The sequence below is a fragment of the Rhipicephalus sanguineus genome, chromosome 1 (assembly GCF_013339695.2).
Source record: "Rhipicephalus sanguineus isolate Rsan-2018 chromosome 1, BIME_Rsan_1.4, whole genome shotgun sequence".
Lineage (NCBI taxonomy): Eukaryota > Metazoa > Arthropoda > Arachnida > Ixodida > Ixodidae > Rhipicephalus > Rhipicephalus sanguineus.
Genome location: NC_051176.1, coordinates 37,331,589 through 37,351,105, shown reverse-complemented (window position 1 = coordinate 37,351,105; position 19,517 = coordinate 37,331,589). Strand labels below are relative to the sequence as shown.

Here is a 19,517-nt window from a genome sequence, read left to right as displayed (position 1 = left end):
ACAATTACTACACTACAGTTAAAGACAACAATTAGTGCCCCCTACGTTTTCCTTGGCCTGCCTGTTGGATTAATTTGACCAAGCCACATGAAGGAACATTTGCATATAAGAGGCAGAATGTAGCATTCACAGTGGGGGTTGTTTATCTGTGGGAAGAAGACTGTTGGCCAAACGGGCAGATCCGTGAACGTGGACAAGCGAATTAGTTTTTTTTTTTTTTACCATGTTCACACAGCCGTTCAAGGTCACCTTGGCATTCACTGGACAGATTTCGGTTGTGAATTGAATTTTTAAAACTGTTTCTGAACATCATGAGCAACTGGCCCGTTAAATCATAGAAGCTCACAAAATACAGCAGCTGGGTGACCTACGAGCGTGCCAATTATCACCCGCATCAAAAATGACATTGAGTATTTGGCTGAGATGCGACAGGTTGTGTGGTGTCATGTACATGTTTCTACTCATTTCATATTCATATATATTTCTGGCGGTTTTGCTAATAAAGCTTAGTTAAGTGTCCTCTCCTCTGTTCTCATTCAAATTGCGGTGTGTAATAATGTCGGTATAGAATCGCCAACTCATCACTCAATGAAGCATAACTGAAAATGGATAACAAGTAGTGCCGTGTGTCCCATTAGAGACCTCCATCGTATTTATCTGAACGCAGCTATTGTGGAAATTTTATTGCACCAGCTGGCCCAGCAAGCATCCTTGCATTAGCAAAACTTTGGTTTGGGCGAGCTGGTTCATCGTCGAACTTGTTTGGGGCAGCGCTAAGGAATACATGGACAAAGACACATAGTAGACGCCACCTTGCATTCCCATTCTTTGCAATAGGTAAAACTCTACATAAAGGTTGACAAACTTGGATCGTATTCACCGTACATGCAGTGGGAGTTTCTATCACATCACACTGCAGAGCCCTACCATGAGGCATGATGCTGAATGACTGCATTCGGAGGGTTTACAGAAGATGTCAAAAAGAATGTAGGCTTACTTCCAAAGGCAACATTTCAACAGTCAAGCTTTCACCACGTGTGACAGTATAAGAACAAAACTGCACGCGTGCACGCACGCGCGCACACACACACACACACACGGAAAAAAAAAGACTTTGCAGAGGAGCACTGGATTGAATCAACATTATAAATGCACACTAAGTTTCAATGTGAAATGTCCCGAAGGAGTCAGCCAAAATCCACTAAGCTCAGTATATTTTAAGGTACTATGTGGCAATGCTGCAAAACAACTTCTTTTGCACAAAAATTAGTTTTTCCCCCTTAGACATTGAGGGAGTCCGCTCTATGTACGGCTGGTGCAGAAGCCTAGCTCCGGTCCCAGCCGCAAATAGTCGTACCGTGTCAACGTCCCCTTCCCGTAGCGCGCGTCATCGCAGCTACGACGGGTTCGGGCGAATAAGGCAACAGGCTAGCACAACAAACAACACTTTATTGCTACGTTAGCAATAACGCGTAAATGTCGCGTAGAGGGATAGTCCGCTCTCGTAGAAAACAAAGGGTATGGCTTACACCTTCGGTCGATGATCGGCTCGCGGGTCTCGGGGCGGTGAGATGTTCCTTCTTCGGGTCAGCAGGGCACGAGAGACCGTCTCCCTGCCTGGTCGGCAGTTTTGTTCACCTCCCGTGTCCCTCCCCACCGCGAGGGTTGATTCCCTCGCAGGGCGAGTTCCCTTTCCCGCGAGCCGGGATGCGAGGATTAGCGCGAGGAGTAGCGGGAAAGAAGGGGTTGTCCGGAAAGGGCGACTGTGCTCCTCTCCTAGTGGTTCCTTCGCTCCCGCTGTCAGTTCCCGATCGCGCTTGCCTTAAGGAAAGGAAATGGGCGCGCGTGCTCTCCCACATCCTCTTCCCCTTAAGAAAGCCCTCGGACGACAGAGACTGCACCATGAGGTAATATTTTGTTATTCCTCATCGAGAAAGGCTAGGACGGATCGGTCCAGGTCCGTGCCCTCCTGCGGTCGGCCCTCTGCCGTGGGTGTCGCCGGTGCCCCCACTGGCGTCGCCGCTGCCTCCGAAGTAGCCACCACCGGCCTCGTTGCGGTCTTTGCTGCCGTGCCACCTTGCGTCATGGCTTCCCCAGTCGTCGCCTCCGCCGTCACTGCTGCGGTAGGTCTGGCCTGCTCCTGCAGCCCCGTGGTCCGGACCGCGTCTCCTTGGGCCCCGCCTCTCTGGTCGTTGGTGGTGATTGAGAGGAGCGAGTCAGCGAGGCGTTTCATTCCAGGCGGCCTCTCCAGCATGGTTCGGGCTCCTCCGGTCTGGCGGGGCTCGGGGTTTTCGGCGTGCTGCGCCGTGGCCTTGAGGGAGCATAGGCCATCGGGGTGTCCACACAACCCTGGCACGTCCTGGTGGCTGCGGCCCCCAGGCAGCTGGCTCTCCCAGTTGGGTTGGCATTGGTCTTCGGGCCTCTTGTGTGGAGGCCGGGCGGTGAGGCGATGGGGTAGCGTGGAAGTGGCAGTGGGATGTACCAGTTGACCTCCAGTCAGGCGTCCATGGCGATGTTTGCCGGTGGTGGTGGGGCTGCGACAACGACTGAATGTGAGTGTGGGCTCGCCGTGAGGAGGCGGTCTCCTCTCCGAGCCGTCCCGGCGGCACCTATTTCCCTTTTGCTTATCCAACATGCAGAGTTGTCTCCGCCTGTTTCGCAAGAAGTACCGCGGCTCAGGGCTCTTCACTCGGTTTCGAGCGTTCTCAGCCGCCGGCTGCGGCTCGGAGGGGGACTGATAGTCGTCCCCATGCTCCTCCCGTGACACGTAACGTCTCAAGTCGCATACGTGCACTGGTCCGCCGCTCGGTTTGCCTTTCATGTTCGCGAGCCGATAAACAAGCGAGGAAACCTTCTCTCGCACTCGGTACGGCCCGGACCATTTCGGTGCCAGCGAGGCTGCAAACTGTTTGCTAGCGTCGCTAAGAACATGATGGCGTCGCAGAACCAGATCGCCCACTTCGTAGTGTACGTTCCGATGCGAGCGGTCGTACTGCGCCTTCTGTTGTGCCCTAGCAGTGCCGAGATTACTGCGTGCTTTACGTAAAACTTCCGCTAGCTTCTCGCGCAACTGCGCTGCGTATTCAGCTCGTGCTGATGACACCACTGGCACTCCACTGCGATCCGCGAGTACAGTCTCCATCGGATTCGGCAGTTCTCTTCCCAGGTTTAGAAAAGAAGGCGCATACCCAGTCGAGCGGTTCACAGTCGATCGCAACGCAAACCCGATCTCTGGAAGGTAGGTATCCCAGTCCTTGTGCCTTTCAGAGAACGCGACAAGCATGTGCTTGATGTTGCGATTAACTCGTTCCGTGGGGTTCGACTGAGCATGGTAGGTGGTTGTTTTCTTGTGCTTAATGCCAAGCGCGGCGCACGTGTCAACAAACACCTTCGCAGTAAAATAAGACGCGTTGTCTGTTATCAACTGCTCAGGGAAACCAAACCTGGTGAAAACCTCCATCAACTTATCCAAGATCACTCGAGCCGTCAGCTTTCTAAGGGGGAAAAGTTCTACCCACTTAGTGAAGTGATCCGTGACCACCAGCAAGAATTTGTTTCTGCTAGGAGTTGTGGGGTACGGTCCCATTACGTCACATGCCGCGATTTGCCAGGGAGTCTGGCTGTTGATCGGCTGCATGAGGCCGGGCGGTCGTCCGCCTCGGGGCTTGACGCTTTGGCACACGTGGCATGAACGGGCGTAACGAATCACATCCCGCTTCATGCCTGGCCAGGTAGCGAGGCGACACAACTTAGCATAAGTCTTAGGGCCGCTCGCATGCCCAGCAATGCACGAGTCATGAAAGTAGCGAAGCAGTGCTCCTCTCAACTTGCGCGGTATAACGACCTTGAATGACTCACTTGTGTCATCGTCGGATGGGATGTACCTCAGCAGGACGCCGTCAGAATCCAGCAGATACGAATCCAGCGCGCTCACAGCATTACCAGCTGTTGCCGAGCGCTCCGCACCGACAGCAATACCAGCTGCCCCCGTGTGCGCGGTGGCCTCGCCACCCGGCTCCCGGAGCCCGTCGAACACCTTTCGACAAAACGGATCTTTCTGCTGAGCTTCTAACAGCTCCCTTCTGCTGAAAACAATCCCCGCGCTAACGACAGCCTCTACGTGGTTCACGCTTGTGCCTTGAACTGACGTTTATTCTACTGTTTCCGCTAGCGCTACCTCGAGTGTCTCGCTCTCAGTCCGTTCCGGGTCAGTCTCGTGACGGACTGGAGCACGCGATAGTGCGTCGGCCGCGGCATTGTTCTTGCCCTTGCGGTAGCGTACGGTGAAGTCGTAACGCTGCAGAAGCAATGCCCAACGAGCCAGGCGGCCACTTGGTTCGTTCAAGCGCCTCAACCACGTGAGCGCCATGTGGTCTGTCTCAATAACAAACGCCACTCCGTCGATGTAATAGTCAAACTTACGGAGAGCGAAAACTATCGCGAGACACTCTTTCTCTGTTACCGAGTAGTTCCTCTCCGCCGGCGTCAACGAACGGCTCGCGAACGCAATCGGTCGGAGGGCACCTCCATGCTCCTGAAGCAGAATTGCTCCTAAGCCCAGGTCGCTTGCGTCTGTTTGAATCACAAACTCCCTGTTCAAATCGGGTAGCTGCAGTTCAGCCGTGTTAGCCAGCAACTTAGTGAGGCGACGCAGTGCGGCCTCCTGCTCTTGACCCCAAGCCCAACGCTCGCCTTTCCTCAAGAGCTTTGTCAAAGGCGCCTGCACTGCTGCACAGTCTGGAATGAATTGGCGATAGAAGTTCGCCATCCCCAGAAAGCGCCTCAGCTCGCCGATGTCTTTCGGCGACGGATAGCTGACTATCGCTTCAAGCTTACCCTTATTCGGCAAAATGCGACCCTCGTCAAGCGTGAATCCCAACAATGTTATTCGGGTCGCCGCTATCTGAGCTTTGTTCGGGTTCAGAGTGATGCCCGCAGACCTCAGCCTTTCTAGAACGTCTCTTAAGTGGCGCAAGTGCTCATCGAACGTTTTCGAGTAAACCACTATGTCGTCTAGATATGCGAGGGCGTGCTGCCACTTTGCATCTCCCAGAACTTGGTCCATTAGCCTCTGATAAGTAGCGGGAGCCCCCACCAAGCCAAAAGACATTCTCCTGAATTGAAAAAGTCCCCTGTGGCATGTGAAAGCTGACTTCTCTCTGTCCCGCTCGTCCATTTCGACCTGAAAATATCCACGACTAGCATCGAGCGTCGTAAAGTACTTCGCCCCGCCTAGGTTAGATACTAACGATGAAATGGATGGAAGAGGGTATGCGTCCTTCTTCGTAACCTCATTCAGCCTGCGGTAGTCTACACAAAGGCGATATGTATCATCCTTCTTTGGAACTAGAACAACCGGGAAACCCCATGGGCTGTTTGACCTTTCGACCACGCCTGTGTCGATGAGTTCGTCCAAGGCGGCGTCAAGTGCTTTCCGCTTAGCCAAGCTAATTGGTCGGGGATTGCATTTCCAAGGTCGTGCGTCACCCGTGTCGATTGTGTGCTTGACCAGCGTAGTGCGGCCCGGGCGGTCAGTGAAAATCGCGTCGTACTCGTACAACAGCGACGACAGCTGCACCTTTTCCCTTTCTGGCATGCTGTGTGCTTCTGCCAAAAGCGGGTGCACTGACCTTCCCTGTACCGCGGCACACTGTTCTGGCGGGGTTACTCGCTTACTGCGCGCTTTCCTGCTCTCTCACTCGCGCTGCTCCCTGCGATTGGCATGCCGTTGTCAATGCGGGTGCTTTCGAGAAAAGCTTTAGCGTGTCGCCGTCGCGCTCTCGGTAACCTCCTCTTGCAATGTCAATGACAATCCCTGACTTGGCGAGAAAGTCTCGACCCAGGATTAGAGGCATTGACAACCCGGGAAGATGGACAAAGCGTTGTCGCCTCACGCGTCTTTCCCAGCGGATCACAAGTCTAGCCGCACCGCTCGATTGCGCTGTGCCCGAAGCAAGGCGGAAGGTGGTGTTGCTTTGTCTCAAGCGGATATTGTTCTCGCAGAGATGGTGCAACACCTCGTCCCCAAATAATGAAGCGCTTGCCCCAGTATCCAAAAGTGCTACAAACTTCTTTCGAGCTATCGTTAACTCGATTAACGGTGCGGGCGAGTCTACGGCATTACCTGCGCGACAGACTGTAGGTGCTAGTGATCCGAGCGCATCGGTAGGACTACTGATCGCCGCGCGGTGCCCGACGTGGTTCACCGGCGGCGTCGTGCGTTTCCCGAACCGCGTGTTCGCTCCTGACCCGGCGTGCGGCTGCATTCGCGAGCGATGTGCCCCGGTGCGCCGCACCGGTAGCAAGGACCGCGGAAACCACGCCGGCCCGGGCGCTCGTCGCCACGATCCGGCGGGCCTCGCTCCGCGTTGCGCCGCTCGTCTGGGCTCGTCTCGACCACGTGCTCCTGCCGCGGAACGTCACGTGCAGGCGCAGCACGGGCCGTACGAAGCGCGTAAGCGTAGGGGTCCAAAGCGCGGTCTGACAGTTCCCAACCGCGCGGTACGTGCTCATCAGCGAACGATGCTGACGCGTTACCCCTAAACGCCTCTGAACTGACCGCGCCACCGTTCCACGCGCAGCGAGGCTCGAGTGACTGCGCTGCGGGTGGAGGCGGGCGGTACGCTCGCGCCGCGAGGATGTCCCCTTGTATGCGCTTCGCTTCGGCGGCGAGCTCTTCTAGGTCTGCGAACTTGCATCCCCTGAAGTGAGCCGCAAAAGTCGGGTGCGCTTGCCGTGTAACGCGCTCGACTTTCTCCGCGTTGGTGGCGAGAGGGTTAGCGAGGCGATAAAGTTCGTCCATCGCCCGTACGTACTCCAGCAAGGATTCGTCCGGATGCTGGGTGCGTAGCTCCAACTCCCTCCTCAGACGCCACTCATAATTCGCCGGAAGGAATTCGTCGCGGAAGCTCTCGCGGAACTCTTCTAGCGTGCGGGCGCGATGTCCGGTCAGTCGGAACCATCGGGCCGCTTGCTCTGTCAGCGACACCGGGACCACACGCGCGAGAAGTTCGGCGTCGGGAAGCCCCATTGCTTGCTGATAGTAGAGCAATCGGTCGAGATACTCATTTGCGCTCCTGCAGTCGTGGTAGCCACTGTAGGTAGGCATGTCTACCTTGACACGTGGTCCCGCACTTTGCGAAGGAGGCTGCGCTGTGTTTTGCAACGCGCTGGCTAAGCTCTGCATAACTGACAGCGCATTCTGCAAGAGTACCTCGCTCGAGGGCACACTATTGCCCGAAGACGCGACCACATCTGCGGCTTGTGCCGAAGCAGCATGTGGCGGCGTCTCGCTGTGCGCGTCGCGAGGTGACGGGGCGCCCGGCGTGGCGCTCTCCGTCGTAGGCCTAATCTCTCCTAACGCGGTCGCCGCAACACCTTGGTTGTCCCGCGTGAAACAACCAAAATTTACGCTGTCGGAAAGTCCAAACAATGCCCCCGCGTTAGCCATAGGATCGACATTCTGCGACGCGACATCAGACAACATGAACAAATCCTGGAATTCAGACATGCCCGTTGTCCTACGTTGACGGAGCGTCGGTAGTCGCTCGCGCCCACAAAACTAGCCGCGTTGCCAAATTCGTTAACGTTGGGCGCCAGATGAGGGGGTCCGCTCTATGTACGGCTGGTGCAGAAGCCTAGCTCCGGTCCCAGCCGCAAACAGTCGTACCGTGTCAACGTCCCCTTCCCGTAGCGCGCGTCATCGCAGCTACGACGGGTTCGGGCGAATAAGGCAACAGGCTAGCACAACAAACAACACTTTATTGCTACGTTAGCAATAACGCGTAAATGTCGCGTAGAGGGATAGTCCGCTCTCGTAGAAAAACAAAGGGTATGGCTTACACCTTCGGTCGATGTGCGGCTCGCGGAACTTGGGGCGGTGAGGTGTTACCTCGCAGGTCAGCAGGGCACGAGAGAGAGTCTCTCTGCCTGGTCGGCAGTTTTGTTCACCTCCCGTGTCCCTCCCCACCGCGAGGGTTGATTCCCTCGCAGGGCGAGTTCCCTTTCCCGCGAGCCGGGATGCGAGTATTAGCGCGAGGAGTAGCGGGAAAGAAGGGGTTGTCCGGAAAGGGCGACTGTGCTCCTCTCCTAGTGGTTCCTTCGCTCCCGCTGTCAGTTCCCGATCGCGCCTGCCTTAAGGAAAGGAAATGGGCGCGCGTGCTCTCCCACAACATTCAGCTACCATTGCTTCTTTCAAATGGTAACCAAGACTGCATTCCTGGATTATGGAATCGGTTGTGAGTAGTTGAGACCAGTTTGCAGCAGCTATGGAAGAAGCTTCTCAAGCAACAAGTGTGTTTAAAGAATATTTATAGCTCACAACACATAATGGGAATGCATTGGTGCATCCTGGTAGCAAATGAAAAGTCCCTGGGAAACAGTAGTATGTGAGAATCATGTGTGCTAGGCACAGTAACTAACAAACATAGCGAGAAAAGTGAAGACGCAACCATGTTTAGATGGCTTCAGCTTCATGGTAAGCCTCATGTTTCCTCGTGTCATTTCCACCGAGACTTGGTCAAAGCCTGGCTCATTAATTGATGAGTACATCACCAAAGCCAATACATATAGAAAATGTACAACATATTTTGCCAACTTTCCCAAAACATTTCTGCAATAAGCATAACTTTTTAAGAAATGCCTTTTTTTAGTGAAATTGTGTACAGGGATAACTTGGCCTCCTTTTGGAGCACGGTAGGTAATTCATCAGACTACGTTAGTTCGGTGCATAGGGTCATCCACGCAAGTGTTAAAAGTTACTTTCTTGACATGGGCAAAATCAAACAAGGCAGACTAAGAAAAAATGTAGCACATTTGAACACTCACTTGTCCAGGGTGGCTGCCAGGATGTACTTGCCATTTGGTGAGAACTTGACAAAGGACACAGGTGGGTTGTCATCATCTGTGAGCATGTTTTGTACACAAGTAAAGCTTGGAGATCTAAAAATGCTCGCATACAGAAAATCACCCATAGTGTTCTGAGAAATTTTAATTGAAAAACAGTGGAGATTGCCAGACACACTTTGTGTGAAATCATTTCTCAATCATGCCACTCAGGGATGGTGTTATAGGGTGAGCAACATTTACACACAGTTGTGAATCAACCACAGCCTCTTGGTGTGGCTTGTTCTTATTCCTCTTCTGATGACCCACAACATTGCCAACAACATCAACTACAGCCCTGGTATGCTGTGGCATGCAAACATAACAAATGATATGTCTTATTTATGGCCACAAAAGTTAATTATTATAAATGTTCTGACAAGCTAGGATAACAAATGTTGCTGCACTCTTTCAGACAGAATAGGTGAACAGCAAAATGGTATACGTGAGACTTTTTTTTATCGCAAATGATGCAATTGGGGTTTCTGAAGATGCTCTCGAACTTTGCAAGTCTCATTTCTTGCCTAAAGTCAATATTTAGCAATTTAGTTAAATAATTCTAATGAACAAATTAATTTATTAGAAAACAAAAAATTGTCTGTAGTGCGCAAGGTGACTGTCAGCAATTTGCAACCGATTTCACTCGCCTGCCTCTAATATTGTATTTTTCAACCCTTGGCTAAAGATTAGGGGTGTGCGAATATTCGAAAGTTTCGAATATTCGTCGAATATTACATTCGAAATATTCGTATTCGAATCGAAAATCGTGTATTCGAAAAGTTTCGAATATTCGACAACTTCGAATATTCGAAAAATTTGAATATGGGACTCGATTATCATGCATAAAATAACTCGTCTTCCACATTTCTGCTGCGTTCGTATCGCTAAAAACGTTGCCGAGAGGAGCGATAAACATCAGTACACGGAGGCACGATATCTGCCTGCGACGAGCGCCCCAATACGTATGATTTATTGCTGGTGCATCTCCGACGTGCGGCGCTGTTGGCGATCATGTAACCGTACATTTTCAATATTATGCGGCCGTAACGTGCCGCACTACAACTCGTTCACTATGCGGGACCACTTCTGAAGAAAGACAGAGACCCGTGTGACTGGTGGCGGACTGTAGGCACCTTCAGATACCCTAGTCTGGCAAAGCTTTGCCCCATGTACCTCCCTATACCGGCCACTTCTGTTCTAAGCGAGCGTGCCTTTTCAGTGGCAGGGGGGGGGGGATCGTCTCTGTTAGAAGGGAGCGCCTGCTGCCTGATCATGTGGAGCAAATCACATTTTTTCATGATAACACCTAGTCATTACTTTCATTCTGCCGTGATATTTGCTTGTGTTGTGATGTGCATTGTGCTAGCCTGGACATTGTGTTCTGGAGATAGCAGTGTATGTTGTGTTGCCAGTCAGGCTGTTAATGTTTTTTTTTTCAAATAGCTACATGCTAAATAAAATATTGTTACTGTGGAGGCATTTTTCCTTTGATATTCGATGTTCGATTCGTATTCGAAAAATTTGATATTCGCACACCCCTACTAAAGATAGCTGGGACAACCGGTAGTATATCCTTTTGGTCATAGAGTTTCCTACAATACTTACTAGAGGGAACTCTGGCGCTAGTGTCTATGGGAGCTGCAACGCATGACGCTTCAGCCAGCATGGGAATGATGGGTAGTACACAAATTTGTCTAAACTTCGTACTTTCGGCTCCGTTTGGCTCCGCGTCGCCTGCATCCGCTTTGTCGCAAAACGAAGTTCAGCAAAAGTCAGCAGTTTCACTTCGCCACTTTAACTTCTTTAGGCTCAGCGATTCAAATCTGGTCACGAAGTTCACAACGATCCATTCTTTTATGCGAAAGAAAACCAAAACATAGCAATAAACAAAGCCACAAGTACGTTTGAAGCCGCAAGCACGAAGACTAGGCAAATTTGTGTACTACCCATCATTCCCATGGTAGCTGAACGATCGCAGCGCCAGAGTCCCCTCTAGTTAATTTTAGGAAACTCTATGCTTTTGGTCACTTGAGCTTTTAGTTCTGTACCTGTGGGTCACCTGTGGGTACCTGCAAGCACCTGCAAGTCAGAACGCAGGTGCTCTTTTGCAGATTTAATGTGAACCCATTGTCATTTGCCCATTTGGACACTTTGTTCAAACCAAGCTGAACCTGCCGCTCACACATTGAAAGGTCGCAAGATTTAAAACCGATCTGCACATGATCGACATAAGAGCAATAAAACATATTCTGCGGGATGCACAGACGCAGCGAATTCTTTTTATGATAAAAAGTGAACAACTTAGGACACCACCTTGTGGCACTTCAGTTTCTTGAAGAAATGGTCGTGACAGAACATTTCCTACTCTGACACGGAATGTACGATCCAACAAGTAACTCTCTATGGTATCTAACATTCTACCACGCACACCTAGGTGGGACAGGTCTCTCAATATTCCAAAGCGCCACGTTGTGTCATAGGCCTTTTCGATATCGAGGAACACAGAGAGAAAAAAATACTTGTAAATAAAAGCTTCACAAATTTGCGCCTCAATGCGTATTAGGTGGTCAGTTGTGGCTCGACCTTCTCGAAATCCGCACCGGTACACGTCAAGTAATTTGTCTGTTTCGAGGAAATTTATCAGCCGGCAGTTTATCATTTTTTTCGAGATTTTACACAGGCAGCTTGTTAACACGATAGGCCTGTAGCTTGTGACGGAGGTTGGATCCTTGCCCTGTTTCAAAATAGGGATCACAATAGTCTCTTTCTAGGAATTAGGCATCTCGCCGGAATATGATATGGCATTGTAGAGGGAAAGCAGTGTTTCTTGTGTTTCGTGGGAGAGGTGTTTTAACATATCGTAAATATGATCAGAACCTGGGGCAGAATTGTCGCAAAACTTCAGTGCTGCCTGTAGCTCTGCTAAGCGGAACGGTTCATTGTATGCGTCATTCTTTGTAGATTTTCTTTCCAGCCCCTCTCATTCCAGTCTCGTTTTGTAACCTTTTTTGGAAGGTTTTGGAATAGTGTGTAGAGCTAGATACGAATTCAAAATGTGCTCCCAGAGAGTCAGCTTGGTCTTGCAAAGCTTTCCCCCTGGGTGTCTACTAAGGGCAGCGACTACGCTAGTTGACCCCCGACTTTCTTCACGCTATTCCAGACCTTGACCTTATCTCTATAGGAGTTTACGCCCAATATGAACTTCTGCCAGCTGGCACGTTCTTTGGCCTTGCGATTTAACCTGTTAAAGATTAACAAGATTTTCTGCTGTGGGGGAATCGCGTAGAAGCCCCCACGCTTTATTCTGTTTCCTCCGAGCCTTGCGGCACTCGTCGTTCCACCAGGAGACACGACATTTGCTTGGCGCCCTAGTTATTTCTGGCCTACACTTAGACGTGGCACTGATTATAAAAGCAGTAAAATACCCAACAGCAGCGTCAATACTAAAACAAGTCTGCCCACGATATATTAGTAAGGTTGTGGAACTCCTTCCAGTTGGCTTTGTCATGCTTCCACTGAGGAGCCCGAGGTGGAGATTCATTTTGTTTTTGTGTTTTGAGAAGTATTGGTAAGTGGTCATTCCTGTAGGAGTTTTTAACAACTTCCTAGTCAAAATCAAGTAAAATGGATGGAGAGATGACGCTAAGGTCGATGGAGGATTATGTGTTGTTTGTGAGGCTAAAAAATGTGGATTCTTCCTTGTTTAGCAGACATGTGCTCGAGGAAAAGATAAAATTCTCAATGAGCCGGCCTCATGTGTCAGTGCGAAGGTCGCTGCACAGGCTGCTGTGAGCATTAAAATCGCCGACAACAAGGTAGGGCTCTGGCAACTCATCTATAAATGGTTGGAATTCGTGTTTGTGTAGCTGGTAATGTGGGGGTATGTATACTGAGCTGATAGTAATGAGTTCATCTGCAAATATAGCTCGAACGGCCACTGCCCCCAGTGCCGTTCGGAGTGGAAAGTGCTGGCATGCTACGTTTTGGTGTAGTATGAATACTACACCACCAGATGATGTGAGAGCATCCTGGCGGTCTTTCCAAAAAACTACATACTGACGGAGGAAATTTATGTGTTTCGGATTTAGATGTGTCTCCTGTACACCCAGCACCTTTGGACACAATTTACTAAGGAGTTCCTGTATGTCGTCTAGGTTCTGTAATAGTCCTCTAACATTCCATTGTAATATTGTGTCCATGTTGAAAGTGTTTGTGTGCTGTGTGTCGCAAAGGAGGGAAGTGACATTTTACACAGCCTTTGTCAGGCTCTGTGATTGGGATTTTGTCTTTCTTGGAGCGGTCAAGGGATTCTCGCCGCTCCTTCAGCGCAGCCTGCACCGGTGGTGGACCAGTAGTGTCCATCGCCTCTGCCGAGGCACCAGACAGTCGCTCTACTGAATGGTGTTTACGTAGCATAGACTTTGTCAGGGCAGACGAAACCTTCGACACCATCAGGCCAGAGGTCGAGGGGACTTTTGCTTGCGTGCTAGCCTGTCTGCTACCAGAGCTTGCACAGGCCGCTGGTGTGGTTGTGTTGACAGTACACAGGGCAGTCTTGGCTGCTCCCACCATGGGGACAGGTGGCGGTAGCTTCGGCACGCTACGCATGGCTTTGGCAGCTGCCTGATGCCACTGTGGTGCTGCCCTCCATTGCACTAGTGCGGCGAAGGATCTTTTCACGGCAAAGTGCATCAAGACACACTATCTTGCCTCACAGAAACTGATGTTTTGCATGACTTTGATGGTGAAAATTTCTTTTTTCCACGCAGCACAGGACCTGGAATAAGCCGGGTGGTCGCCGTCGCAGTTCGCGCAGTGTTCCTCAGCCTTGCAGTCATAATCTGCGGCGTGTCCCGTGGTGCTGCATTCTGCACAGGTTAGCTGCCCTCGGCAACTCTGGGAGGCATGTCCGAACCGTTGACACTTGAAGCAGCGTCACTGGGTTTGGGATGTATGGTCTCGCACGTAGTTTGAGGTAGCAGTTTCAATTTCATCTGGTAGTGTGCTTAGGGCGAATGTTTAAGATTATGTGCCGGGTTGGTAACTCTTTGTTTTCGCGTTAGATTTTTATGCGCTCGACTTGTATGACGTTCTGATCTTACCACCCAGTAAGCAGTTCAACATCCGACAGATCCATTAGCTCGTCATCTGACACGACACTCTTGACGGTGTTCATCGTTCGATGAGCAGTGACGGTTATGGACTTGTCTCCAAATGCTACGAGTTTTGCTAACATCTGATACTGAGTCTTGTCCTTGACTTCCACCAGAAGGTCCCCACTGGCCATCTTGGTGGCCTTATAGCCACTTCTGATGGTCTCAGTGAGGCACCTGGACACAAGGAATGGTGAAATGTTTCGAGCTTTCTTGTCTGGATTCTCACAATGAATAACGTGGTACTTCGGGAACGAATCTTGTTTTTTCAAAATGGACTGGGTGCTTTTATAGGTGCGCCACCTCTTCGGGGGTTGATCAATGGAGAAGGGGTTTGGTGATCCTATGGAAAGAGTGGTTTGCTCGGCAACGGCACCTATCGCCCAGCAGGGAGCCCAACAAGGGGACGTGGCAGAGCATGTAAACAAGTCTGCACAATGCCAGCAGTACGCCATTACTATTACCAAATATGGTTTGCCCTAGACTGGATAGCCACACAAGGTTAACCCTTGCCGCCAGGAAAACTAGAAGTAAATTGAAGAGAGAAGGACGAAGATGTGAGGAGAGAGAGACAGGAAAAGGTCACTGCCGATTTCCCCTGGGTGGGTCAGCCCAGAGGTGCCATCCACGTGAAGCCAGGGCCAAAGGGGTGTGTTTCCTCCACCAGAGGGTCTCTTAAAGGTCCAAACAACCGGCGTTGGCTCAACCCCCGGGATACCCTTTTTGCCGGACACGGCTAAGCCACGCACGGAGAGGCGTGGGAGGGGGTCGAAACCCCCCCGTTGGCTTGAGTGCGTGGTGACGGCTGACTGAGAGTTCAATGGAGTGGACAGTGGGAACCGCAAGACTTCGACAGGGAGCCCACAAAGAAGTTGAAGACGCCTTGTTCGAATGGTTCTTGGGCGCTTGTGGCATGAGCATGCCCATCAGCGGGCCAATTCTGGCTGCGAAGGCGGCCAGAATTGTCCTAATTCTCTTCATCTTTGATGAATTGTCAGAACTGTCTTTTTTTCTCAACCCACTTATAACAACTATTGGTTAAAATGATGGGATTTCCTTGGCACTTGGATATCGTTATAACTGGACTGCACTGTATCTCTGGACACTCGTGGACAGGCTAAAGTTAAATAATCAAAGTTTTTTGTCGCAAGACCAATTATATGGGCACTCGAGGCGTGTTTTTGCCATCACCATCATGTTTTGTATAATGTACAAATTGAAGTGAAAGCTAGCGAAAGCTGCATTCGGGCGTAGCTCAAGCAGAGATGAAACGCAATGGCTGGCTCTGTCGGGCAAAAGGACATGAAGGGGTGCTGGTGGTGGGGGCTGCATCGCTTGGGCAGCAACTGCGAACTTTGATCAAAAGTGCATGGTCACTGGCGTGCGCCCTATCTCAAATGAGATCAGTAGACCCTTGTACATGCTGTGCTCTCACCGCTTACTACGCGTTGAAGCGACACACAGCACGAAAACCACTTTGCTCTCTGGAGTGGGCATATCCCCATATGCCAGTGCTTTGTAGACTCATGCCAGACTGGATCCCAATAGGCACCGGGCGGCCGTCGCAAGGCACCAGCAGCGACCCTACTGAACAGCGCCGTGAGCGGCGGCAGAGAGAGCACTGGCATGTGAAGCAGACGACGCAGAGTAGGCTCAGTTATGTTGGGGACCGTATTCGAAGAGAAGCAGCGGCGTTTCTTGTTGAAACATCCGAAGCTGTAGCTATTGCGTTTGCCGTTTTGCTCCCAAGGCAAAGGGAAGCGGCAACAACAGTGTTCTTTTGAACAATACACGTAGTGTTCAACTGTCAAACATGTGTTCAGATAACAGGGCCCATTGCCAAGCTTCTGGGAGAGAGCCACACAGTCGTTTGCTGTCGTGGGCACGTTTAATGGTCGCCAAGTCACCTAGAAAGGATGACACGTTTCCCTTTCATCTCTTTCCACCGAGGAGTGCCGTCCAAACATCAAACGAGTCAAGGTCTTTGTGGGGTGATGTGCTTTTAGGCGTTTGTTTTCGTTCGGAGGTGGACCAGAAGGGGCACGATGCCTTCTCCCTTTCGGGACTGGCCCGACTGAGACAGGCCCAATTGGCAAAACATTGTAAAATAAGCATCTTTGCATTTTAACTGCCGAACTCGCTGTTCCTCACTGTTGTCTATAGAGCCCCTGGTGGGAAGGCGAGTCGTGACAGCGCTAGTGCACCCATGGCACTGCCAGTTTCACTGCGGTTTGAAAGGCTTCATCAGCTGGCGTACGCGTTTTCGTGCGTCTGCTCTAGAGAAGGGTCGCCGATTGCACAGCAGCTCACGTGCGCGACATCACGGAATATAAAGGCGACAACGAGTGTAAATTGCGTTGCAAATGCACCCCACAGACCAAACTTAATGCGATAAGCTGCGATGTGGAGCTAGATATAAGTAGCACCTTTTCTATTTTTCCAATACTTTGTTATTCTGTGTACATGTTAACATTATCTGCTAACATTTAAAAAAGGAGAGCATACGTCTCCCATTCGCTTTTAGTCTTTTTTTTTTACGCGATGCTTCGCCGACTGCACACGTTCCTCAGTTGTAATTGCACACTCCTGTTACTGTTTTGTTTTCTTTTCAATGCTTCGCCGTTCCTAATATCGTAACAGCTATGGTAATCTTCAGTCTGTGTATTCCACGTAGCTCGATGCAACCAAGGCCATCGTTGGCGGCCGGTGCACGAGCAAGACCAGCGTCAACGGCGATTGCACATGAGAACCGATGGAACTGGAAGTACTCTTCAGCTTTATCCATGTTTGCATAGCTGTTTGTGCAGCCTACATTGCAACACGTCTGCTCCAACTTTGTTCCCCGAGGCATTTCGGTAGGGGTGTGCGAATATTCGATAATTTCAAATGGTTAATATGTTTCGAATATTTTTCGAATAATCAACAATGATGAAAAATGCCCAAAGGAACGAGACGTTGGAACAGCGAGGGGTAATTTTTCTTCCCAGATGCATGCAGCCTGTGTACTTATGGGACTATCGACGCTATATTGATCACAGGATGAAGACACTTTTGCTTAAAACTCCAGTGTCACCGATGCGACAGTATCATCAATCCACTAGATGACAGGACATCAGTGCACTAGCATGACATTCATGATATTAACTCATGAAACTTGCTTAATATTTATGAATTAGTTTTATTTAAAAGCTGTTGACAAAGCACCACCTTGAAAACTGTAGTCACTGCTATATTTCAGCCAGCAGTTACAAAATATTTTGAAGGCTCTAGAGTTCCTGCTGTATACGCACTTGCCTCAGTTTAAATAAATACAGTATTTTTTCTCGGTTAAAAGTCATCATAATGTTCCTTTGTTAAAGCTTGTGAATATGTGTTTCAAATAAAATGTTGTGGAATTCTTGGGCTGTTTTAAAAATTGTTACCTTACCCAGTCTAGAGCTGCTTTGAAAATGATTGTTTTACTGGTCGAAAACTATTCAAACAATATTCGATCTGTATTTGTATTCGATTCGCGGACATCACTATTCCATTCGTATTCGATTCAGTTCTAAAATTTGCTATTCGCACACCCCTACATCTCGGCAGCGCAGGACACAAGCGACGAGAGCACAGTGCAGCTCCAGCCAACATCCAGCCCCACGTCCCCGCAGCAAGCACCAGTCCCTTTCTGGCACCCACATGCCATTAGTTCAGCGCTTCCACCGATAGAGGCACCACCAGTCCAAACTCGCCCCGCGCCCGGTGCTTATAGAGTTAGCTGCTAGCCTTACCCCCCCCCCCCTTCATATAACATTCCAAACTGCTGCTATCGCATTCATTGCTTTGCCCTTGCCATGAAAATGACTTTCTTTGTTCTGTTATGTACAAACCAAAAGTGCAAAATGCCCCACTGTTGGCCATGTCATTCACCACTGGATTGGACTGCTCTGAAATACCCTGAGCAAATATTGAAATCCACAACCCCCTTATTAATTATTTTAAGGACAATGCAATCAAAATGTGACTGGCATCGTCATCACAACAGCAGAACTAGAGGGGAGGCAAACACCAATACCTATTTAAAACATCTCGTAAAGTTCAACAATTCATACTAAATGAACATGTCAAAAGCATGCTGCATAAGTTGGTTAAAACTTGTTGGAAGTTCTAACCAATTCAGCACTCATGTGTGTCGCTGTGTTTGTGCTGTTTTACACTCTCCACCATAACCAAATCCAGCTACCCAATTTGCAACTCTTATTGTAGTAATTGCACAAGTTGGTTTCATCTAACAAATAATTCCTTCTTAACAGAAAAAAGAGTGAATTCACAAATTTCTAAATTGGCTGATGATTCACTACAGGAAGCAACTGGGCTATGGAACCACTTGCCCCTGGTGGTGAAATATTATATAGGCAAGCGCACATTTTTTATAAATGGTGCAAGGAAGGAGACTGGTGCTTGCATGCTGCCTTGTAAACATTCAGAGGCACTCACCTATCAGCGTCTTTAAGCACTGGCCTGATGCTGTGTCCCAAATGCGGCTGCAAAACAAAAAAAAACATGCATGCCTCAAGCACTGAATCCCAACACTGGTCAAGCTTAGCAGTCTAGTGTGTGCTATCATATGCACGCTCCTGCAAATACCTGCTAGCTTCACCACAGCACACGGTCAACATCTGCAGCAATATGCCCAAACATGGCCAACACAGGGCTGGCATGATGTCAGTGAGCATTTTCAACAGTTATTGAAAGAACCGTTGGAAAAATACACTCATTATGACCAAGTAGCATAAATAACACCATTTCACTAGTAGTGACTAATTGTTGACACAGTTACTTTTGTGAAGCTCACTTGTACAACTGGCTGCATACCTACTAACTTAAAGGGACACTAAAGGCAAATAACAATTTATGTCAGAGTGAAAGCTCAATGTATGACGTCTAAAACGGCAATATTATCAACAGCAGTGCCCTACTTAACAAAGAAATTAAGCTAAATGTATCACACGACGTGCGCCACGAGTGGGGCATTTTGGAACTGATCACAATGACATGAGAGCGTCTGACCACAATTAATCACTAGTAATCATTCATTCAGTTTATTTCGACAAAAGGAAAGTTTGCCTGGGTTGAAGGGACTAAAGGCAGATTACCTCTGCCTGACTAGGGTCCCTCCACCCATACATTTGCTCAGAAGCAGTGCAACAAAAAATACATATTTATCATTTTTGTTGGAGGAACATAAAAACCAAAGTCAAAAACTAGAAAGCATACCTGAAGACATACAATTTAAAATATCACGAGAAAGCCAACACCAATTTGCCCCTAGCATGACAAAAAAAAAATATTTAAAAAAAACTGACACCATGAGAATAAGTCAGAAGACAAAGTGCTATACTGAAATACACATTTGAAAGAAAGAAGACACTTTTACACAATATTACAAATGCACAAAACACTAAAAGAAATATTTGTAATAGATAATATAGTTAGGGCACG

At 49.5% G+C, this 19,517-nt stretch overlaps 1 protein-coding gene across 1 annotated transcript in view; it reads right to left on the bottom strand.

Moving 5' to 3' along the window:
• The window catches only part of LOC119381605 (WD repeat-containing protein 5), a 133,869-nt gene that overhangs the window by 12,987 nt on the left and 101,365 nt on the right, over nt 1-19,517 (bottom strand). The window contains exons 10-11 of the mRNA XM_049412936.1: nt 18,513-18,559; nt 8,827-8,902 (exon numbers count right to left, since the gene is read on the bottom strand). Coding sequence (XP_049268893.1) covers nt 8,827-8,902; nt 18,513-18,559 — 123 coding nt within the window. The remainder of the gene's footprint in view (nt 1-8,826; nt 8,903-18,512; nt 18,560-19,517) is intronic.